Source organism: Coregonus clupeaformis, chromosome 8, assembly GCF_020615455.1.
Source record: "Coregonus clupeaformis isolate EN_2021a chromosome 8, ASM2061545v1, whole genome shotgun sequence".
Lineage (NCBI taxonomy): Eukaryota > Metazoa > Chordata > Actinopteri > Salmoniformes > Salmonidae > Coregonus > Coregonus clupeaformis.
The window spans coordinates 20,593,572-20,610,616 of NC_059199.1; the positions used below are offsets into that span (position 1 = coordinate 20,593,572).

The window sequence follows — 17,045 nt, forward strand, 5'->3', positions numbered from 1 at the left end:
AACGTAGTGTCCCCATGAGTGACAGAACACTGAGCCAATCACGGCTTGACTAGAGAAGATTACCAACCCCTACGCTCTGTATTTTCCGCTGGCTGCCCCTCCACCACAGAAATCAATGAGCTAGGCTGAAACACCTGCATTTTGGAGCTGCCTTACTCAAGAAAGCAAAAAAGAGACCATGTTTGTATGCAGCTTTATTAACTCAATTAAAAAAAATTGTACATTGTTTGCAAACGTATATGTGACACGTATTAATGCCAAAATAACATGCAAAACCGGCAACAACAAACGTTTTTTTTTTTTTTTTAGCTAAACAGGTGGGGCTCATTAGAATGACAATCACAGAGAAAGGGACAGGGCAACAACTCTTACAATTCCAACTATTGAATCCTGCAAGATACTGTTCTTAATGCTAAACCAGTTCGTTTCAGCCATGAATTCTGATACCACCGGTATGACAAAACATGTATTTTTACTCCTATAATTACGTTGGTAACAACTTTATATTAGCAATAAGGCACCTCTGGAGTTTGTGGTATATGGCCAATATACCACGGCTAAGGGCTGCATCCAGGCACTCTGCGTTGCGTCGCGCGTAAGAACACCCCTTAACCATGGTATATTGGCCATATACCCCCTCGGGCCTTATTGCTTAATTATACAACTACATTTTTTGGCCAAAGCAGATGCTGAAAAAATTGTTTTGCCCAGGCTACAGAAGTCTATATTGTTCCGCTAATACTAGTAAAGGCCCAGTGCACTACGATAATTTTTTTAAATGGGAGCTGCAGCACCCTCAGAACACCTACCTCCCGTGGCTATGGAAATTGAGCTTCCCATAAAAATGTCTGAGGTTGCAACAGTATCCAAGGGGGCGGGATTTAGCGAAGGGTCGGTGTGTACAGTTGGACAATCGGTACCACGTGACCGTTTTCCTAGTTCGCCTTTGTGGCACAAATCGTGATTTTCGAGGCTCTCTATGGCCAATAAGGGGAGAAAACGGACAAAGACGCATATTTACGAGGCTTAAATCGGATGCATTCAATTGTTTTGTTGTGTGGTTCTTTCGTATTTCCGGGAAGACAGGAGCTGCTGTGTAGTTTTTACGGCGGGTTTTGTTTACCACATCTCAACTTGGTTGGTGAGTGGTTATTGGTAAGCCGCTAGGTTGCTAACAGCTGTGCCCGCATTGTTCTTTTTGCTTGACAGTTTAATATCAAAACAAAGCTAGCTAGCTAGGTAACGATAGTGATTTTCTGAAAACACCCACTTTGCCTTGTCTGTTAGCTAGCTAACAACATTGTTTACTCTGCTAGCCAACATGCTGCTTTGTTTATCTAGCAGTGCTTTGAACTAGCGCTAACGTTATCTAGCTATGATGTATCCACTGTGTCACAAGCAAAAACTGTTTAGTAACAGTCTGGTATACTTGTTTCTATTCAACATTCAACAAATACAGCCCTTTGACTTTCCTTTTCTTACCACTCCGCTACCTTCGATGTTAGCCAATAGCCACGCGTGTGTGTTTTGGTGAAAGAGACGGGAGGGGGCGCGTCTTTGATGTTGGACCACATGACCACGGTGTTCCTAATGTAGTTAGCTAACCTCGCCTGGAAATTTACGAGTGTGTTGTTGGAAATACGTTCTTATTGTCTGCTTGAAGTAACGCGAAAGCACGGGATGCCAGGTACTACTTTCGAACACCCACTGTCAGTTTTTACGTGGATTTCACATCCACGCATTTGAACGCTGAGTCTTGCGTCTTGACCCGATTCCGTGCGAAATGCCATTCACTGAACTAACAATGCTAGCTGGTTAGTTTTGCTAGCCTATCTTGTTAGCTGGTTGGTCTCTGACGCATAAATCCATTGTGCCATGGGAATGGAATCCGACGCATTGTTACATTGCGTTGTGGCGTTATATAATTGAATATTGTTCCATATTTGCAAATGCGTTTAGAATGCGGTTTCAAAACATGTTCACTGTCAAACTTTTTGTGTGTGAAATTTAGCTAGCTAGTTAACTCCGTTCCGTCATGTTTTCCTTGAAGGCCCATCCGTGGTGGTAGTATAGTCATGGTGTAGCCCGCTAGTATTACATTTTACATTTTAGTCATTTAGCAGACGCTCTTATCCAGAGCGACTTACAGTTAGTGTGTGCATAAATGTTTTCATATTACCTAGCTAAGCTCTCTTTTAACTAACATTTAGATAGTTCGCTAATTTCATGTAACTATCGTGATAACATAACTTAATGTACGGCCTGGGGCTGTGTGTTGTAACCAACATTGATGTTGTTAGCTACCTTCCTCAGAGGGCTAGCTAGCCGTTTTGGCAATATGTGACACTGGTTTATTATAAGCTACCAATATAAGGCAGGGTAATATAACTAGCTAGCATTAAATCCATCACCACGAACTGCCTTATATAAGAGTTAGCCAGTTTTAGTCGTTATTAAGTTTATCACAAGGCAGAGAAGAACCTGGGGTGTTTTCATTCCGCCGATTGTTGCAAAACGGGCAGGGGCCTAAATACTTTTGTCAAATAGACACTAGTTTTGCTCCGTTTGGTTCTTAAATCGTAAACTGTTTCCGTAATGAATACACCAGACTAGTAAAATATGACTAATCCGATAGAAAGCCAGTAACAGGCTACAGATGTGTTAGCTGTAATCCTGGCATTGTTGATTGCAAAATAAATACAACACGTGGTTTCATTTGTGACGTTAGCTAGCTTTAGCTCATTGTCCTGCACTGCAATAGCATGATATTGTTAACTAATGCAGGAGAACTGGCAATGTAACCGTCTGTTAGGACTGATGTTGAAGTATTCAACAGCACCAAGCAAACGTTGGGTGGGTGTCATGACGAGTGTATAGGCTAGCCTATGTTGTTGTAGCTGAGTGGCCTAGCTACTGTAGCAAGTTAGACCTCGTATATAACTAGCGTGCTTGCAATTACTACACTCCACGCAGGTCTCTGACTAGCTAAGGAAAACACACTATTCAGGCCACTTCGATGCCGAAGTGACTTTTTCGTAGCAGGTTAGGGTTAGAAAAATTATCTCCTAACCTGCTACGAAAATGATGTTGTATTGAAGTGGTGTGAAAAGTGTGTCCCAGCTAGCTACATTACATAAGCACCATTACATGGCCGGACACATTGTTACATTTACATTTTAGTCATTTAGCAGACGCTCTTATCCAGAGCGACTTACAGTTAGTGAATACATATTTTTTTATACTGGCCCCCGTTGTTGACATCATAGACCAGATTTTTTCCATGGGCCATGTCACTTTCTGCCAGGGTTTCCTTTAGCAGGTAAAAGCTGGCTTTCTGCCATATTTGTTTTATTAGAAAAGCCAATAAATAAAATGTTCACCAGCCAGTTGTCTGGGAGAAGAAGAAAAAATCCAATTTGCTTAATGCTTTTTTGCCTATTGATTGATGGAAATACATTGGACAGGTAATGCTTATCAGTCAATGGGGTCATTTGCATAATTTAGTGGAATTAAATTGCTGTGTGTGTATATTCATTATCTATTTTATTTATCACACCTGCACAGCATACGGAGTTAGACTTGACTGTATGACTACTCGGGTAAAAAAAAAAATCGCTAGCCTGCTACAGTTACAGTAGTAGGTATATGTTGCTTGCTATTATGCATTCTTTATTTAGTGGCAATGGAAAATCCACCTTCCTTGAGCCAGCTTTCTCACCTGAGTCTTGACACACTCTCACTGTGGGTTGATGGCTAATTTAAAAACTACTTGTGCCACAGGTGCAGGGCCTGAATAATGCAGGACTGAATCCCCTGGGCCCAAGAGGCCAACAAATCCAACCAATTCTCAATGTTCAAAATACACCGGAGAGCATAATTTAGCCCCAGAGGATCAATAGTTTCCTGGGTCCTATGATTTCTTAAAACCCATTAGTTTAAGCTATATGGAATTGTTTTAAGACTGTCATACCAAGGATCCTTTGGCTATTTGATTTTGAATTTGAAGACCCCTTGAAGTGTGTGTGTATTTAGTTTTTTGTTGTTAATTTCATTTGGCCTTACTGCTATTAGCACAGTCCATGTAAAATCAAAATGAGGTTTGTTCTGAAGTATCTGTCCAATATCTGAGATATAATGTATTTGACACCTTATTTTTGGCACTAAACAGTCTCCATATATACTTCCATACATTTAGACGAGTCTTGTGAGGCCTGTGTTCGTGAGAGTCTCACCTTTCCACGGGGGGGTCATAATAGTTTTTTTTAGGTCAAACCGTTCGGACACTACAGATGATTTTGTGAGAAGACCTAGATGTGTCATGGTCTGACAAACACCGCTCTAGCTCTGTCACCTTTCACCGCAGATGTGGAGGTGTGACATTAGCGGATGTAATGAATTGAGACGCATTTAATACAACAACAACAAAAATATCTCTAGCTTAAACTGACAGATTTTGATGGAGCGGTTGTTGACTTCTTGAATGTAAATAAACTACAATATGATTGGTCGGCTGCTGTTGGAGGATATTGTGTGTGTGTGTGTGTGAGAGAGAGAGTTGAGTAAACTTTCTTTGAATCAGGTCTTTTCAAAATGCTGATAAAATCTGTGTTGTGGACGGAATCCAGACATTTAAAGAGAATTCAACAATATATTTTTTTGTTGAACTTAATAGGCAAATCATAAGACATGAACAAAATGCATCAGTGATTTGTATTTTCCTGCAACTTTCTGAAATGACACAGGAATGGCCCTTTGTGTAGCCATTACCGATGATGCTAATGATAAACTCCTTCTGGTAGAGATGGAAAGGATTCCCCAAAAACCTTCTCAATTAAATGTTAACTTCAAAGTAGTGTATGCCTACCTGGCAGAATATCATGATTATTTGCATCAATCCAGTGGCCATTTGTTTTGCAAACACTGCAATCACACTAAATCAAATCAAATTTTATTGGCCACATGCGCCGAAAACAACAGGTGCAGACATTACAGTGAAATGCTTACCTACAGCCCTTAACCAACAGTGCATTTTATTTTTAATAAAAATGTAGAATAAAACAACAACAAAAGTGTTGAGAAAAAAAGAGCAGAAGTAAAATAAAATAACAGTAGGGAGGCTATATATACAGGGGGGTACCGGTGCAGAGTCAATGTGCGGCTAGTTGAGGTAGTTGAAGTAATATGTACATGTGGGTAGAGTTAGTGACTATGCATAAATAATTAACAGAGTAGCAGCAGCGTAAAAAGATGGGGTGGGGGGGCAGTGCAAATAGTCCGGGTAGCCATGATTAGCTATTCAGGAGTCTTATGGCTTGGGAGTAGAAGCTGTTGAGAAGTCTTTTGGACCTAGACTTGGCACTCCGGTACCGCTTGCCGTGCGGTAGCAGAGAGAACAGTCTATGACTAGTGTGGCTGGAGTCTTTGACAATTTTGAGGGCCTTCCTCTGACACCGCCTGGTATAGAGGTCCTGGATGGCAGGAAGCTTGGCCCCAGTGATGTACTGGGCCGCACGCACTACCCTCTGTAGTGCCTTGCGGTCGGAGGCCAAGCAGTTGCCATACCAGGCGGTGATGCAACCAGTCAGGATGCTCTCGATGGTGCAGCTGTAGAATTTTTTGAGGATCTGAGGACCCATGCCAAATCTTTTCAGTCTCCTGAGGGGGAATAGGCTTTGTCGTGCCCTCTTCACGACTGTCTTGGTGTGTTTGGACCATGAGGAACTTGAAGCTCTCAATCTGTTCCACTACAGCCCCGTCGATGAGAATGGGGGCGTGCTCAGTCCTCTTTTTTTTCCCTGTAGTTCACAATCATCTCCTTTGTCTTGGTCACGTTGAGGGAGAGGTTGTTATCCTGGCACCACACGGCCAGGTCTCTGACCTCCTCCCTATAGGCTGTCTCATCGTTGTCGGTGATCAGGCCTACCACTGTTGTGTCGTCGGCAAACTTAATGATGGTGTTGGAGTCATGCCTGGCCATGCAGTCATGGGTGAACAGGGAGTACAGAAGGGGACTGAGCACGCACCCCTGAGGGGCCCCCGTGTTGAGGATCAGTGTGGCAGATGTGTTGTTACCTACCCTTACCACCTGGGGGCGGCCCGTCAGGAAGTCCAGGATCCAGTTGCAGAGGGAGGTGTTTAGTCCCAGGATCCTTAGCTTAGTGATGAGCTTTGAGGGCACTATGACGTTGAATGCTGAGCTGTAGTCAATGAATAGCATTCTCACATAGGTGTTCCTCTTGTCTAGATGGGAAAGGGCAGTGTGGAGTGCAACAGAGATTGCATCATCTGTGGGTCTGTTGGGGCGGTATGCAAATTGGAGTGGGTCTAGGGTTTCTGGGATAATGCTGTTGATGTGAGCCATGACCAGCCTTTCAAAGCACTTTATGGCTACAGACGTCAGTGCTACGGGTCGGCAGTCATTTAGGCAGGTTATCTTAGAGTCCTTGGGCACGGGAACTATGGTGGTCTGCTTGAAACATAACTAGAGCTACAGAAACATCGCTAACCAAACTGTCTCTTGCATTAAAGGGGGTAACTACACCCCAAAATCAAGTGTTTTTAAGCATTGTTGTGGACTTAGAACACTGCCTGTTTTTTGTTCATGTATTTTTTTTTTCTTGTGTGATTTTTGAGAACGAAAAAATAGGAAAAACAGAAACCTGGAAAAATAAAATGGAATTCTGAAAAAAACTCAATGGAATTAGGCTAAAAAAATATAGGTGATTTTGTAGGGCCCTAATTTCCTTATTTATCTTGAATGACAGTGAGTGAGTGTAGAGGTGTGGCCTAATAACAGTGGTCCTCAAACCTCTCCTCGGGGACCCCAGACGTTTCATAATGCCTCCTGTAGCTCAGTTGGTAGAGCATGGCGCTTGCAACGGCAGGGTTGTTGGTTCGATTCCCAAGGTGGGCCAGTATGAAAAATGTATGCACTCACTAACTGTAAGTTGCACTGGATAAGAGTGTCTGCTAAATTACAAAAATTAAAAAAGAAAAATTAAATGTTGTTGCCCTGAACTAGCTCACTGATAAACCTATTTAAGGGCTTGATGATTAGTTGCAGGGCCTAAAATTAACACAACCGCTGCCTGTCAAATACGGGTAGATTTTGTCATTGGTGGGTAAGATGTCTATTTCACCAGCCACGTTGGCGGGTGGTCAGGGCTCCACAGTGCGAGCATTTCACTCGCGTTTGTGAATAAAAATAATAAGTATGATCAAATGTATATTAACATAAATGCTGCAGTGGCTGTTTTCAAAGTATTTCTGCCGTTTTGTTTCATAGCTGGTAAATCAATCGCACAAAGTCAAAGAACGACAAATCCTATATAGCCCATTCCACCTTGTGCTGTAACACTGGCTGTGCCCACGATTCATTTTTAAAAGCGCTACGCACAGGCATAAAAGTTGGTCTAATTTACTTGAAACTAAAGACTACTTTGTCCTTGTGTTTCTTGGCTATTTACATTGTTTTGTTCACAAGCTCGGTTCTTTTTCTATGTTTGAGTTTCAACTGCTAGCAAAGAGAAGACAACACATCTACTAGTCAGACTCAATCTCACAGGCACAAACACAACTGGAGTCGAGCTACCACGGTAACCGGTAAAGGGGCAGGTGAAAATGTTCCTCATCTGTGATATTTTGGTTAAAATGTAATTAAACAATATACCACATTAGTAATAACTACTTATTAGTAATATATTTAGTGTTTTAGAAACATTACAAAGAATGTTCATCAGTTTTTGGTGTGATTTTAGCAGCGAAAAATATTTTGCCTGGTAAAAAATCTAGAGTTGCTGGAAGAATTTTTAAATCTACCTGTCACAGTGGCTGGTGGACCAAAAAGTACATTTTATGCCCTGATTAGTTGATGATTTAGTACACCTGATCTAGACATCAACACTGACCCACCAACCAAAGAAGAAATAATCACTACCATGAAGTCACTAAAGAACGAGAAAGCTCCAGGTCCTGATAACCTTTATGCAGAGCTGTTTTAATATCAATCCAGTATTGGCTGCAAACATTCTTCTTCCACTCTTCACTGACATCTGGATGGAGGGAAAGATACCTTCACATTAGACCAAGGGGGTCATCATACAGGTACCTAATGGCACACTTTCCGACTGCAACAAATGGAGGAGCATCACTTTTATATATAAAGGTTATCGTACAACATATGTCTTCAGCTGTAGGCAAAGTGCTTAGGAATGAACAAGCATGTTTTAGTGGAGGAAGGAGCTGTACAGACCAGATCTTCACCTTCAGGAACATCATTGAGTAATGTAGTAAGTGGCAACAGCAGCTATACATAAACTTGATTAACTTCCAGAAGGCTTTTGACAGCATCCACCGCGAAAGCCTATGGCAGAGTAAAAAAATGTATGGAATCCCTACCTATGTTGTTAACCTCATAAAACAGTTCTACAGCAACTTTTCATTGACACTGGGAATGAACGGCACAAGCTTTGCTGTGAAGTCTGGAGTTCGTCAAGGTTGTGTGATGTCAGGCTTACTCTTCAACCTTCTGTTGTTCGCCTAGACTGGGTCATGCGGCGAACAACAGAAGATCAGACGAGGAATACAATGGCCGATGACCTGGCTCTTTTATCACACACACCAACATCTAGGCCTACAAGAAAAAAACTGACAAGACTCCAGTCCTTTGGCCAGCAAGTTGGCCTGGTTATCAACTGCAGCAAATCAAAGGTCATGCCCAGGGCTGTTACGGTGACCGTATTACCGCCACACCGGTGGTCACGAGTCATGGCCGCAGTCAAATTCCATGTGACCGTTTAGTCACGGTAACTAGGCTTCTCCAAGCTCTAACGCTGCCGATGGTCATTAGAAGAATACCGAACTTGCTAACTGCCTGAGAAAACAGCGTTTTGATGACCTCTTAAAAAGAAGAGGATCCCATCAGCTTTCTATAGGCTATGCCTACTATATTTATTTATTTATTTATCAACTTTCCAAATATTAAGCACATTGCTTCGCTTTACAACAGGAGGATAATCTACTGGGCTGGCATGAAAATGAACCACGGGAAAAGCGTCATCCATTTGCTATTTAAGTGCGTAGATTACATATTTTTTTCCCCCACACCCCTGTTCTGAGACAGGTACATGATAATGGTCCATTCTAAATCAAAACAAATTTCTCACACAGATTATTTAGTACATGTAAAGACATCATTAAATTAGAATAGTCTGATGGGTGACAGTATTAGCTTATCACTTGTGAATGATGCCCAGCGTGTGCAAGAAACAGCGAATGCCTTTTTTTGCGTCTTTTTCAAATCATAGTCAAACACCTCATGTAGCCTAGCCCATAGGCCTATGTGTCATTTTTTACAATATTTTTGTATATATTTTTTTATTTGACCCCCTTTTTCAATTACGATCTTGTATTCAGACCCCTTGACTTTCCACATTTTGTTACGTTACAGCCTTATTCTAAAATTGATTACATTATTTTTTTTCCCTCATCAAACTACACACAATACACCATAATGACAAAGTAAAATTTTTTAAAAACATTTTTGAAAAATGTTTTAAAAATAAAAAACAGAAATACCTTATTTACATAAGTAATTCAGACCCTTTGCTATGAGACTCGAAATTGCGCTCCGGTGCATCCTGTTTCCATTGTTCATCCTTGACGCTTCTACAACTTGATTGGAGCCAACCTGTGTTAAATTCAATTGATTGGACATGATTTGGAAAGGTACACACCTGTCTAATATAAGGTCCCACAGTTGACAGTGCATTTCAGAGCATAAACCAAGCCATGAGGTCGAAGGAATTGTCTGTAGAGCTCCAAGACACAGGATTGTGTGAAGACACAGATCTGGGGAAGGGTCCCAAAACATTTCTGCAACATTTAAGGTCCCCAAGAACACAGTGGCCTCCATAATTCTTAAATGGAAGAAGTTTGGAACCACCAAGACTCTTCCTAGAGCTAGCCGGCCGGCCAAACTGAGCAATCGGGGGAGAAGGGCCTTGGTCAGGGAGGTGACCAACAACCCGATGGTCACTCTGACAGAGCTCTAGAGTTCCTCTGTGGAGATGGTTGTCCTTCTGGAAGATTCTCCCATCTCTGCAGCACTCCACCAATCAGGCCTTTATGTTAGAGTGGCCAGACGGAAGCCACTCCTCAGTAAAAGCCACATGACAGCCCGCTTGGAGTTTGCTAAAAGGCACCTAAAGACTCTCAGACCATGAGAAACAAGATTCTCTGGTCTGATGAAACCAATATTGAACTCTTTGGCCTGAATGCCAAGCATAAGTATTCAGACCCTTGACTCAGTACTTTGTTGAAGCACCTTTGGCAGCGATTACAGCATTGACTCTTCTTGGTTATAACGCTACAAGCTTGGCACACCTGTATTTTGGGAGATTCTCCCATTCTTCTCTGCAGATCCTCTCAAGCTCTGTCAGGTTGGATGGGGAGCGTTGCTGCACAGCTATTTTCAGGTCTCTCCAGAGATGTTCGATCGGGTTGAAGTCCGTGCTCTGGCATTTGAGGACATTCAGAGGCTTGTCCCAAAGCCACTCCTGTGTTGTCTTGGCTGTGTGCTTAGGGTCGTTGTCCTGTTGGAAGGTGAATCTTTGCCCCAGTCTGATGTCCTGAGTACTCTGGAGCAGGTTTTCATCAAGGATCTCTGTACTTTGCTCTGTTCATCTTTCCCTCGATCCTGACTATTCTCCCAGTCCCTGCCGCTGAAAAACATCCCCACAGCATGGTGCTGCCACCACCATGCTTCACCGTAGGGATGATGCCAGGTTTCCTCCAGATGTGAAGCTTGGCATTCGGGCCAAAGAGTTCAATCTTGGTTTCATCAGACCAGAGAAGGTCTGAGAGTCTTTAGGTGCCTTTTGGCAAACTCCAAGCTGGCTGTCATGTGCCTTTTTACAGAGGAGTGGCTTCCGTCTGGCCACTCTACCATAAAGGCCTGATTGGTGGAGTGCTGCAGAGATGGTTGTCCTTCTGGAAGGTTCTCCCATCTCAGAGTGACCATCGGGTTCTTGGTCACCTCCCTAACCAAGGCCCTTCTCCCCAGATTGCTGAGTTTGGCCGGGCGGCCAGCTCTAGGAAGAGTCTTTGTGGTTCCAAACTTATTCCATTTAAGAATAATGGAGGCCACTGTGTTCTTGGGGACCTTCAATGCTGCAGACACTTTTTGGTAGCCTTCCCCAGATCTGTGCCTACGGACAATTCCTTCGACCTCGTGGCTTGGTTTTTGCTCTGACATGCACTGTCATCTGTGGGACCTTATATAGACAGGTGTGTGCCTTTCCAAATCATATCCAATCAATTGATTTGACCACAGGTGGACTCCAATCAAGTTGTAGAAACATCTCAAGGATGGTCAATATAAACAGGATGCACCTGAGCTCAATTTCGAGTCTCGTAGCAAAGGTCAAGTCAGTTTTTTTAATTTTTCATAAATTAGCAAATTCCCCAAAACCTGTTTTCGCTTTGTCATTATGGCGCATTGTGTGTAGATTGCTGAGGATTTTTATTTATTTAATCCATTTTAGAATAAGGCTGTAATGTAACAGTGTGGAAAAAGTCCAGGGGTTTGAATATTTTCCGAAGGCACTGTGTATTGACGCTTTGCTTGGGCAGTGAGCTACCCTGAAGGAGCAAAGCCTATATCGCCAATACTTGCATTATTCATTGCTTAATGAATGGTTAAACATATTTTATAAAGTGCTTTTCTTTCTGAAACATGTATCATGCACATTCACTAATAATGAATAACTTCTTGTAGCAGGTGTTAGAGAAAATTAATGCAGGTCTCATAAAATCTCTCAAGCACAAGCCCTCGTGCTATTGAGTAGCCAGCTAAAAAAAAAAACATTGTGTAACCATGCATCTTTATCTATCCCGCCCAATCAGAGCCGTCGGAGATGAGTGGTCCAGAGGTAGCGAAGACGCCGGGGGGCGGGGCTCCGGGGAAGGAAGGCATGGAGGCCGTAGCCAATGGCCATGCAGGAGAGGGTGAACAGGGAGGAGACGATCCCTTCGCTGAGTACATGTGGATGGAGAACGAGGATGCGTACAACAGACAGGTTGGTACACACACACAGTTTTGTTTAACTAACCTTGTGGTGACACACAATTTATAACCATTGTAAATCCTATTTTCCCTAACACGTAACCCCAAAACCCAACCCTAACTCCTAAACCTAATTCTAACACAAATTCTACCTTAACCCTAAACCCCCTAGAAATAACATTTGACCTTGTGGGAACTAACAGAATGTCCCCAGTTGGTCAAATGTTAGTTTGTGTACTATTCTTGTGGGGACTTTTGGTCCCCACAAGTATAGTTACACACATAGTGGCGCATACACAAACACGCGCACACACACACCTGATGGATACATATTGGGAAAATCAAAAGAAATCAGCCAAGACCTCAGGTCTGGTTCATCCTTGGGAGAAATTTCCAAACGCCTGAAGGTACCACGTTCATCTGTACAAACAATAGTACGCAAGTATAAACACCATGGGACCACACAGCCGTCATACAGCTCAGGAAGGAGGCGCGTTCTGTCTCCTAGAGATGAACGTACTTTAGTGCGAAAAGTGCAAATCAATCCCAGAACAACAGCAAAGTATCTTGTGAAGATGCTGGAGGAAACAGGTACAAAAGTATCTATACCCACAGTAAAACGAGTCCTATATCGACATAACCTGAAAGGCCACTCAGCAAGGAAGAAGCCACTGCTCCAAAACCGCCATAAAAAAGCCAGACTACGGTTTGCAACTGCACATAGGGACAAAGATCGTATTTTTTGGAGAAATGTCCTCTGGTCTGATGAAACAAAAATAGAACTGTTTGGCCATAATGACCATCGTTATGTTTGGAGGAAAAGGGGGGGGCTTGCAAGCCGAAGAACACCATCCCAACCGTGAAGCACGGGGGTGGCAGCATCATGCTTTGGGGGTGCTTTGCTGCAGGAGAAACTAGTGCACTTCACAAAATAGATGGCATCATGAGGAAGGGAAATTATGTGGATATATTGAAGCAACATCTCAAGACATCAGTCAGGAAGTTAAAGCTTGGTCGCAAATGGGTCTTCCAAATGGTCAATGACCCCAAGCATACTTCCAAAGTTGTGGTAAAATGGCTTAAGGACAACAAAGCCCTGATCTCAATCCTATAGACAATTTGTGGGCAGAACTGAAAAAGCGTGTGCGAGCAAGGAGGCCTACAAACCTGACTCAGTTACACCAGCTCTGTCAGGTAGAATGGGCCAAAATTCACCCAACTTATTGTGGGAAGCTTGTGGAAGGCTACCCAAACCGTTTGACCCACGTCAAATACTAATTGAGTGTATGTAAACTTCTGACCCACTGGGAATGTGATGAAAGAAATAAAAGCTGAAATAAATCATTCTCTCTACTATTATTCTGACATTTCAGATGCGATAGCCCATCCTTGACAAGGACCAATGAGTTGTGCATTCTAAGATGCCATTCTGCACACCACTGTTGTACTGCACGGTTAATTGCCTGTTTATTGCCAGTTTGTTAGCTTGCACGATTCTTGCCATTCTCCTTCGACCTCTCATCAACAAGCTGTTTTCACCCACAGGACTGCCGCTGTACTGTATGTTTTTTGTTTTTCGCACCATTCTCGGTAAACTCTAGACACTGTTGTGCGTGAAAAGCCCAGGAGGCCAGCCGTTTCTGAGATACTGGAACCGGCGCGCCTGGCACCGACGATCATACCATGCTCAGTCTCTTAGGTCACTAGTTTTTGCCCATTCTAACGTTATATCGAACAGTAACTGAATGCCTCGACGCCTGTCTGCCTGCTTTATATAGCAAGCCATGGCCACGTGACTCACTGTCTGTACGAGCTAACCATTTTCGTGAACGGTGTGGTTTACCTAATAAACTGGCCACTGAGTGCATATTAACTATATCCTTCTCTCTCTCTCTCTCTCTCTCTCTCTCTCTCTCTCTCTCTCTCTCTCTCTCTCTCTCTCTTCTCTCTCTCTCTCTCTCTCTCTCTCTCTCTCTCTCTCTCTCTCTCTCTCTCTCTCTCTCTCTCTCTCTCTCTCTTTTTTCTCTCTCTCTCTCTCTCTCTCTCTCTCTCTCTCTCTCTCTCTCTCTCTCTCTCTCTCTCTCTCTCTCTCTCTCTCTCTCTCTCTCTCTCTCTCTCTCTCTCTCTCTCTCTCTCTCTCTCTCTCTCTCTCTCTCTCGTGGAGGAGTTTTCAGAGCAGGAGTTCCTGGAGCGTTGATTCTCAGTCTCTCCCTCCATATATACTGAAGAAAAATATAAACGCAACATATAAAGTGTTGGTTTCATGAGCTGAAATAAAAGAACCCAGAAATGTTCCGTGTGCACAAAAAGCTTTTCTCTCAAATTTTGTGCACAAATTTGTTTACATCCCTGTTAGTGAGCATTTCTCCTTTGCCAAGATAATCCATCAAGAAGCTGATTAAACAGCATGAACATTACACAGGTGCACCTTGTGCTGGGGACAATAAAAGGCCACTCTAAAATGTGCAGTTTTGTCACAACACAATGCCACAGATGTCTCCAAGTTTCGAGGGAGATTGCAATTGGCATGCTGACTGCAGGAATGTCCACCAGAGCTGTTGCCAGATAATTTAATGTCAATTTCTCTACAATAAGCCGCCTCCAGCGTCATTTGTAGAGTTTGGCAATACGTACAACCGGCCTCACAACTGCAGACCATGTGTATCCACGCCAGCCCAGGACCTCCACATCAGGCTTCTTCACCTGCGGGATCGTCTGAGACCAGCCACCCGGACAGCTGATGAAACTGTAGGTTTACACAACTGAAGAATTTCTGAACAAACTGTCAGAAACAGTCTCAGAGAAGCTCATATGCATGCTCGTCGTCCTCACCAGGGTCTTGACCTGACTGCAGTTCAACTTCAGTGGGCAAATGCTCTCCTTCGATGGCCACTGGCACGCTGGAGAAGTGTGCTCTTCACAGATTAATCAGTTTCAACTGTACAGGGCAGATGGCAGACATGTATGGCGTCGTGTGGGCGAGCGATTTGCTGAGTCCCCCATGGTGGTGGGGTTATGGTATGTGAAGGCATAAGCTACGGACAACGAACACAATTGCATATCGATGGAAATTTGAATGCAAAGAGAGACCGTGACAAGAGCACGAGGCCCATTGACGTGCCATTAATTTGCCGCCATCGCCTCATGTTTCAGCATGATAATGCATTGCCCCATGTCGCAAGGATCTGTACACAATTCCTGGAAGCAGAAAAGTTATTCCATGGCCTGCATACTCACCAGACATGTCACCCATTGAGCATTTTTGGGATGCTCTGGATCGACGTGTACGACAGCGTGTTCCAGTTCTCGCCAATATCAAGCAACTTCGCACAGCCATTGAAGACGAGTGGGACAACATTCCACAGGCCACAATCAACAGCCTGATCAACTCTATGCGAAGGAGATGTCTCGCTGCATGAGGCAAATGGTGGTCACACCAGATAATAACTGGTTTTCTGATCCACGCGCCAACCTTTTATTTAAGGTACTGTATCTGTGACCAATTGAAAAAGAAAAGGAGAGCCGCTCACTCTAGGAGCTCAGATGCAATAATTTTAATAACCAACGTTTCGACAGACAAGCTGTCTTCATCAGGGTTGTCTCCAAGAGATGTATATCTGTATTCCCAGTCATGTGAAATCCATAGGTTAGGGCCTAATGAATTATTTTCAATTGACTGATTTCCTTTTATGAGCTGTAACTCAGTGAAATCGTATGAAGTGTTTCATGTTGGTTTTATTTTTGTTCAGTGTAGATACTAAACCCTCTCTCCTTCTTTGTCTCTGTCAGGTTGAAGAGGAATTGTTGGAACAGGAGTTCTTGGAGCGTTGTTTCCAGGAGATGTTGGATGAGGAGGACCAGGATTGGTTCATCCCGGCCAGAGACCTCCCCTCAGGGATGGGGCAGATCCAGCAACAGCTCAACGGCTTGTCAGTCAGTGACAGAGGAAATGCAGAGGAGATGGCGGTGAGCATGGAACACACACACAGTGTGGGACACGGGCACACACACACACACACACACACACACACACACAATGCCGAACACAGTCAGCCAGCCAAGCAACCAACCAGTCAGTCAGCCAGATCCAGCAACAGCTTAAAGGCCTGTCAGTCGGTAACGGAGGAAAGGCAGAGGAGAGGGGAAGTGCCAAACACACACACACACACACACACACACACACACACAGCGTCGAACAGATACGGCATGGAACGTTTACGAGTCTTTTTGTCGAGCAAAACTTTCTGTGGAAGGTACTACGCAGCGCACAGACCCCCCTCGCGTAATCAACTTCGAGTTTCCTTGTAGGGTTATAAAATGTGAAGCCAGCTGTATAGCCTGTTTCTATCGTAGTATTTTATTAAAGCATGTTCAACAATGTTGTTTCTGTTTGCTGCATTTCAATAAATTGACATTTACATTTGAGTCATTTAGCAGACGCTCTTATCCAGAGCGACTTACAGTTAGTGAGTGCATACATTTTTCATACTGGCCCCCCGTGGGAATCGAACCTACAACCCTGGCGTTGCAAGCGCCATGCTCTACCAACTGAGCTACAGGAAGCCTCTATCGACACTGAGTGTACAAAACATTAGGAACACCTTGTTAATATTGAGTTGCACCCCCTTTTGCCCCCAGAACAGCCTCAACTTGGACGGGGCATGGACTCTACAAGGCGTTCCACAGGGATACTGACCCATGTTGACTCCAATGCTTCCCACAGTTGTCAAGTTGGCTGGATGTAGTTTGGGTGGTGTACCATTCTTGATACACACGGGAAACTGTTGTGTGGAAAAACCCAGCAGCATTGCAGTTCTTGAAACACTCAAACCGGTGCGCATGACACCTTCTACCATACCCCGTTCAAAGGCACTTAAATATTTTCTTGCCCATTCACCCTCTGAATGGCACACGTGCAATCCATGTCTCAATTGTGTTGTGGCTTAAAAATCCCTCTTTAACCTGTCTCCTCCCCTTCATC

The 17,045-nt window shown here is 43.6% G+C and overlaps 1 protein-coding gene across 5 annotated transcripts in view; it reads left to right on the forward strand.

The window, feature by feature from the left end:
* Positions 1-910: 910 nt before the first annotated feature.
* The window catches only part of LOC121571250 (polyadenylate-binding protein-interacting protein 2B), a 29,817-nt gene continuing 13,682 nt past the window's right edge, over positions 911-17,045 (forward strand). For 2 of the 5 annotated variants that reach the window (XR_006001683.2, XM_041882593.2), the window contains exons 1-3: positions 911-1,141; positions 11,905-12,077; positions 15,854-16,030. Coding sequence is in view for 4 of the 5 variants with exons in the window: in XM_041882593.2 (XP_041738527.2) it covers positions 1,036-1,141; positions 11,905-12,077; positions 15,854-16,030 (456 nt within the window). In the remaining variant the exon portion in view is untranslated. Of the gene's footprint in view, positions 1,156-1,535; positions 1,688-11,904; positions 12,078-15,853; positions 16,031-17,045 lie in introns of those variants that run through there. The other 3 variants (XM_041882596.2, XM_041882595.1, XM_041882594.1) reach the window with 3 other exon arrangements.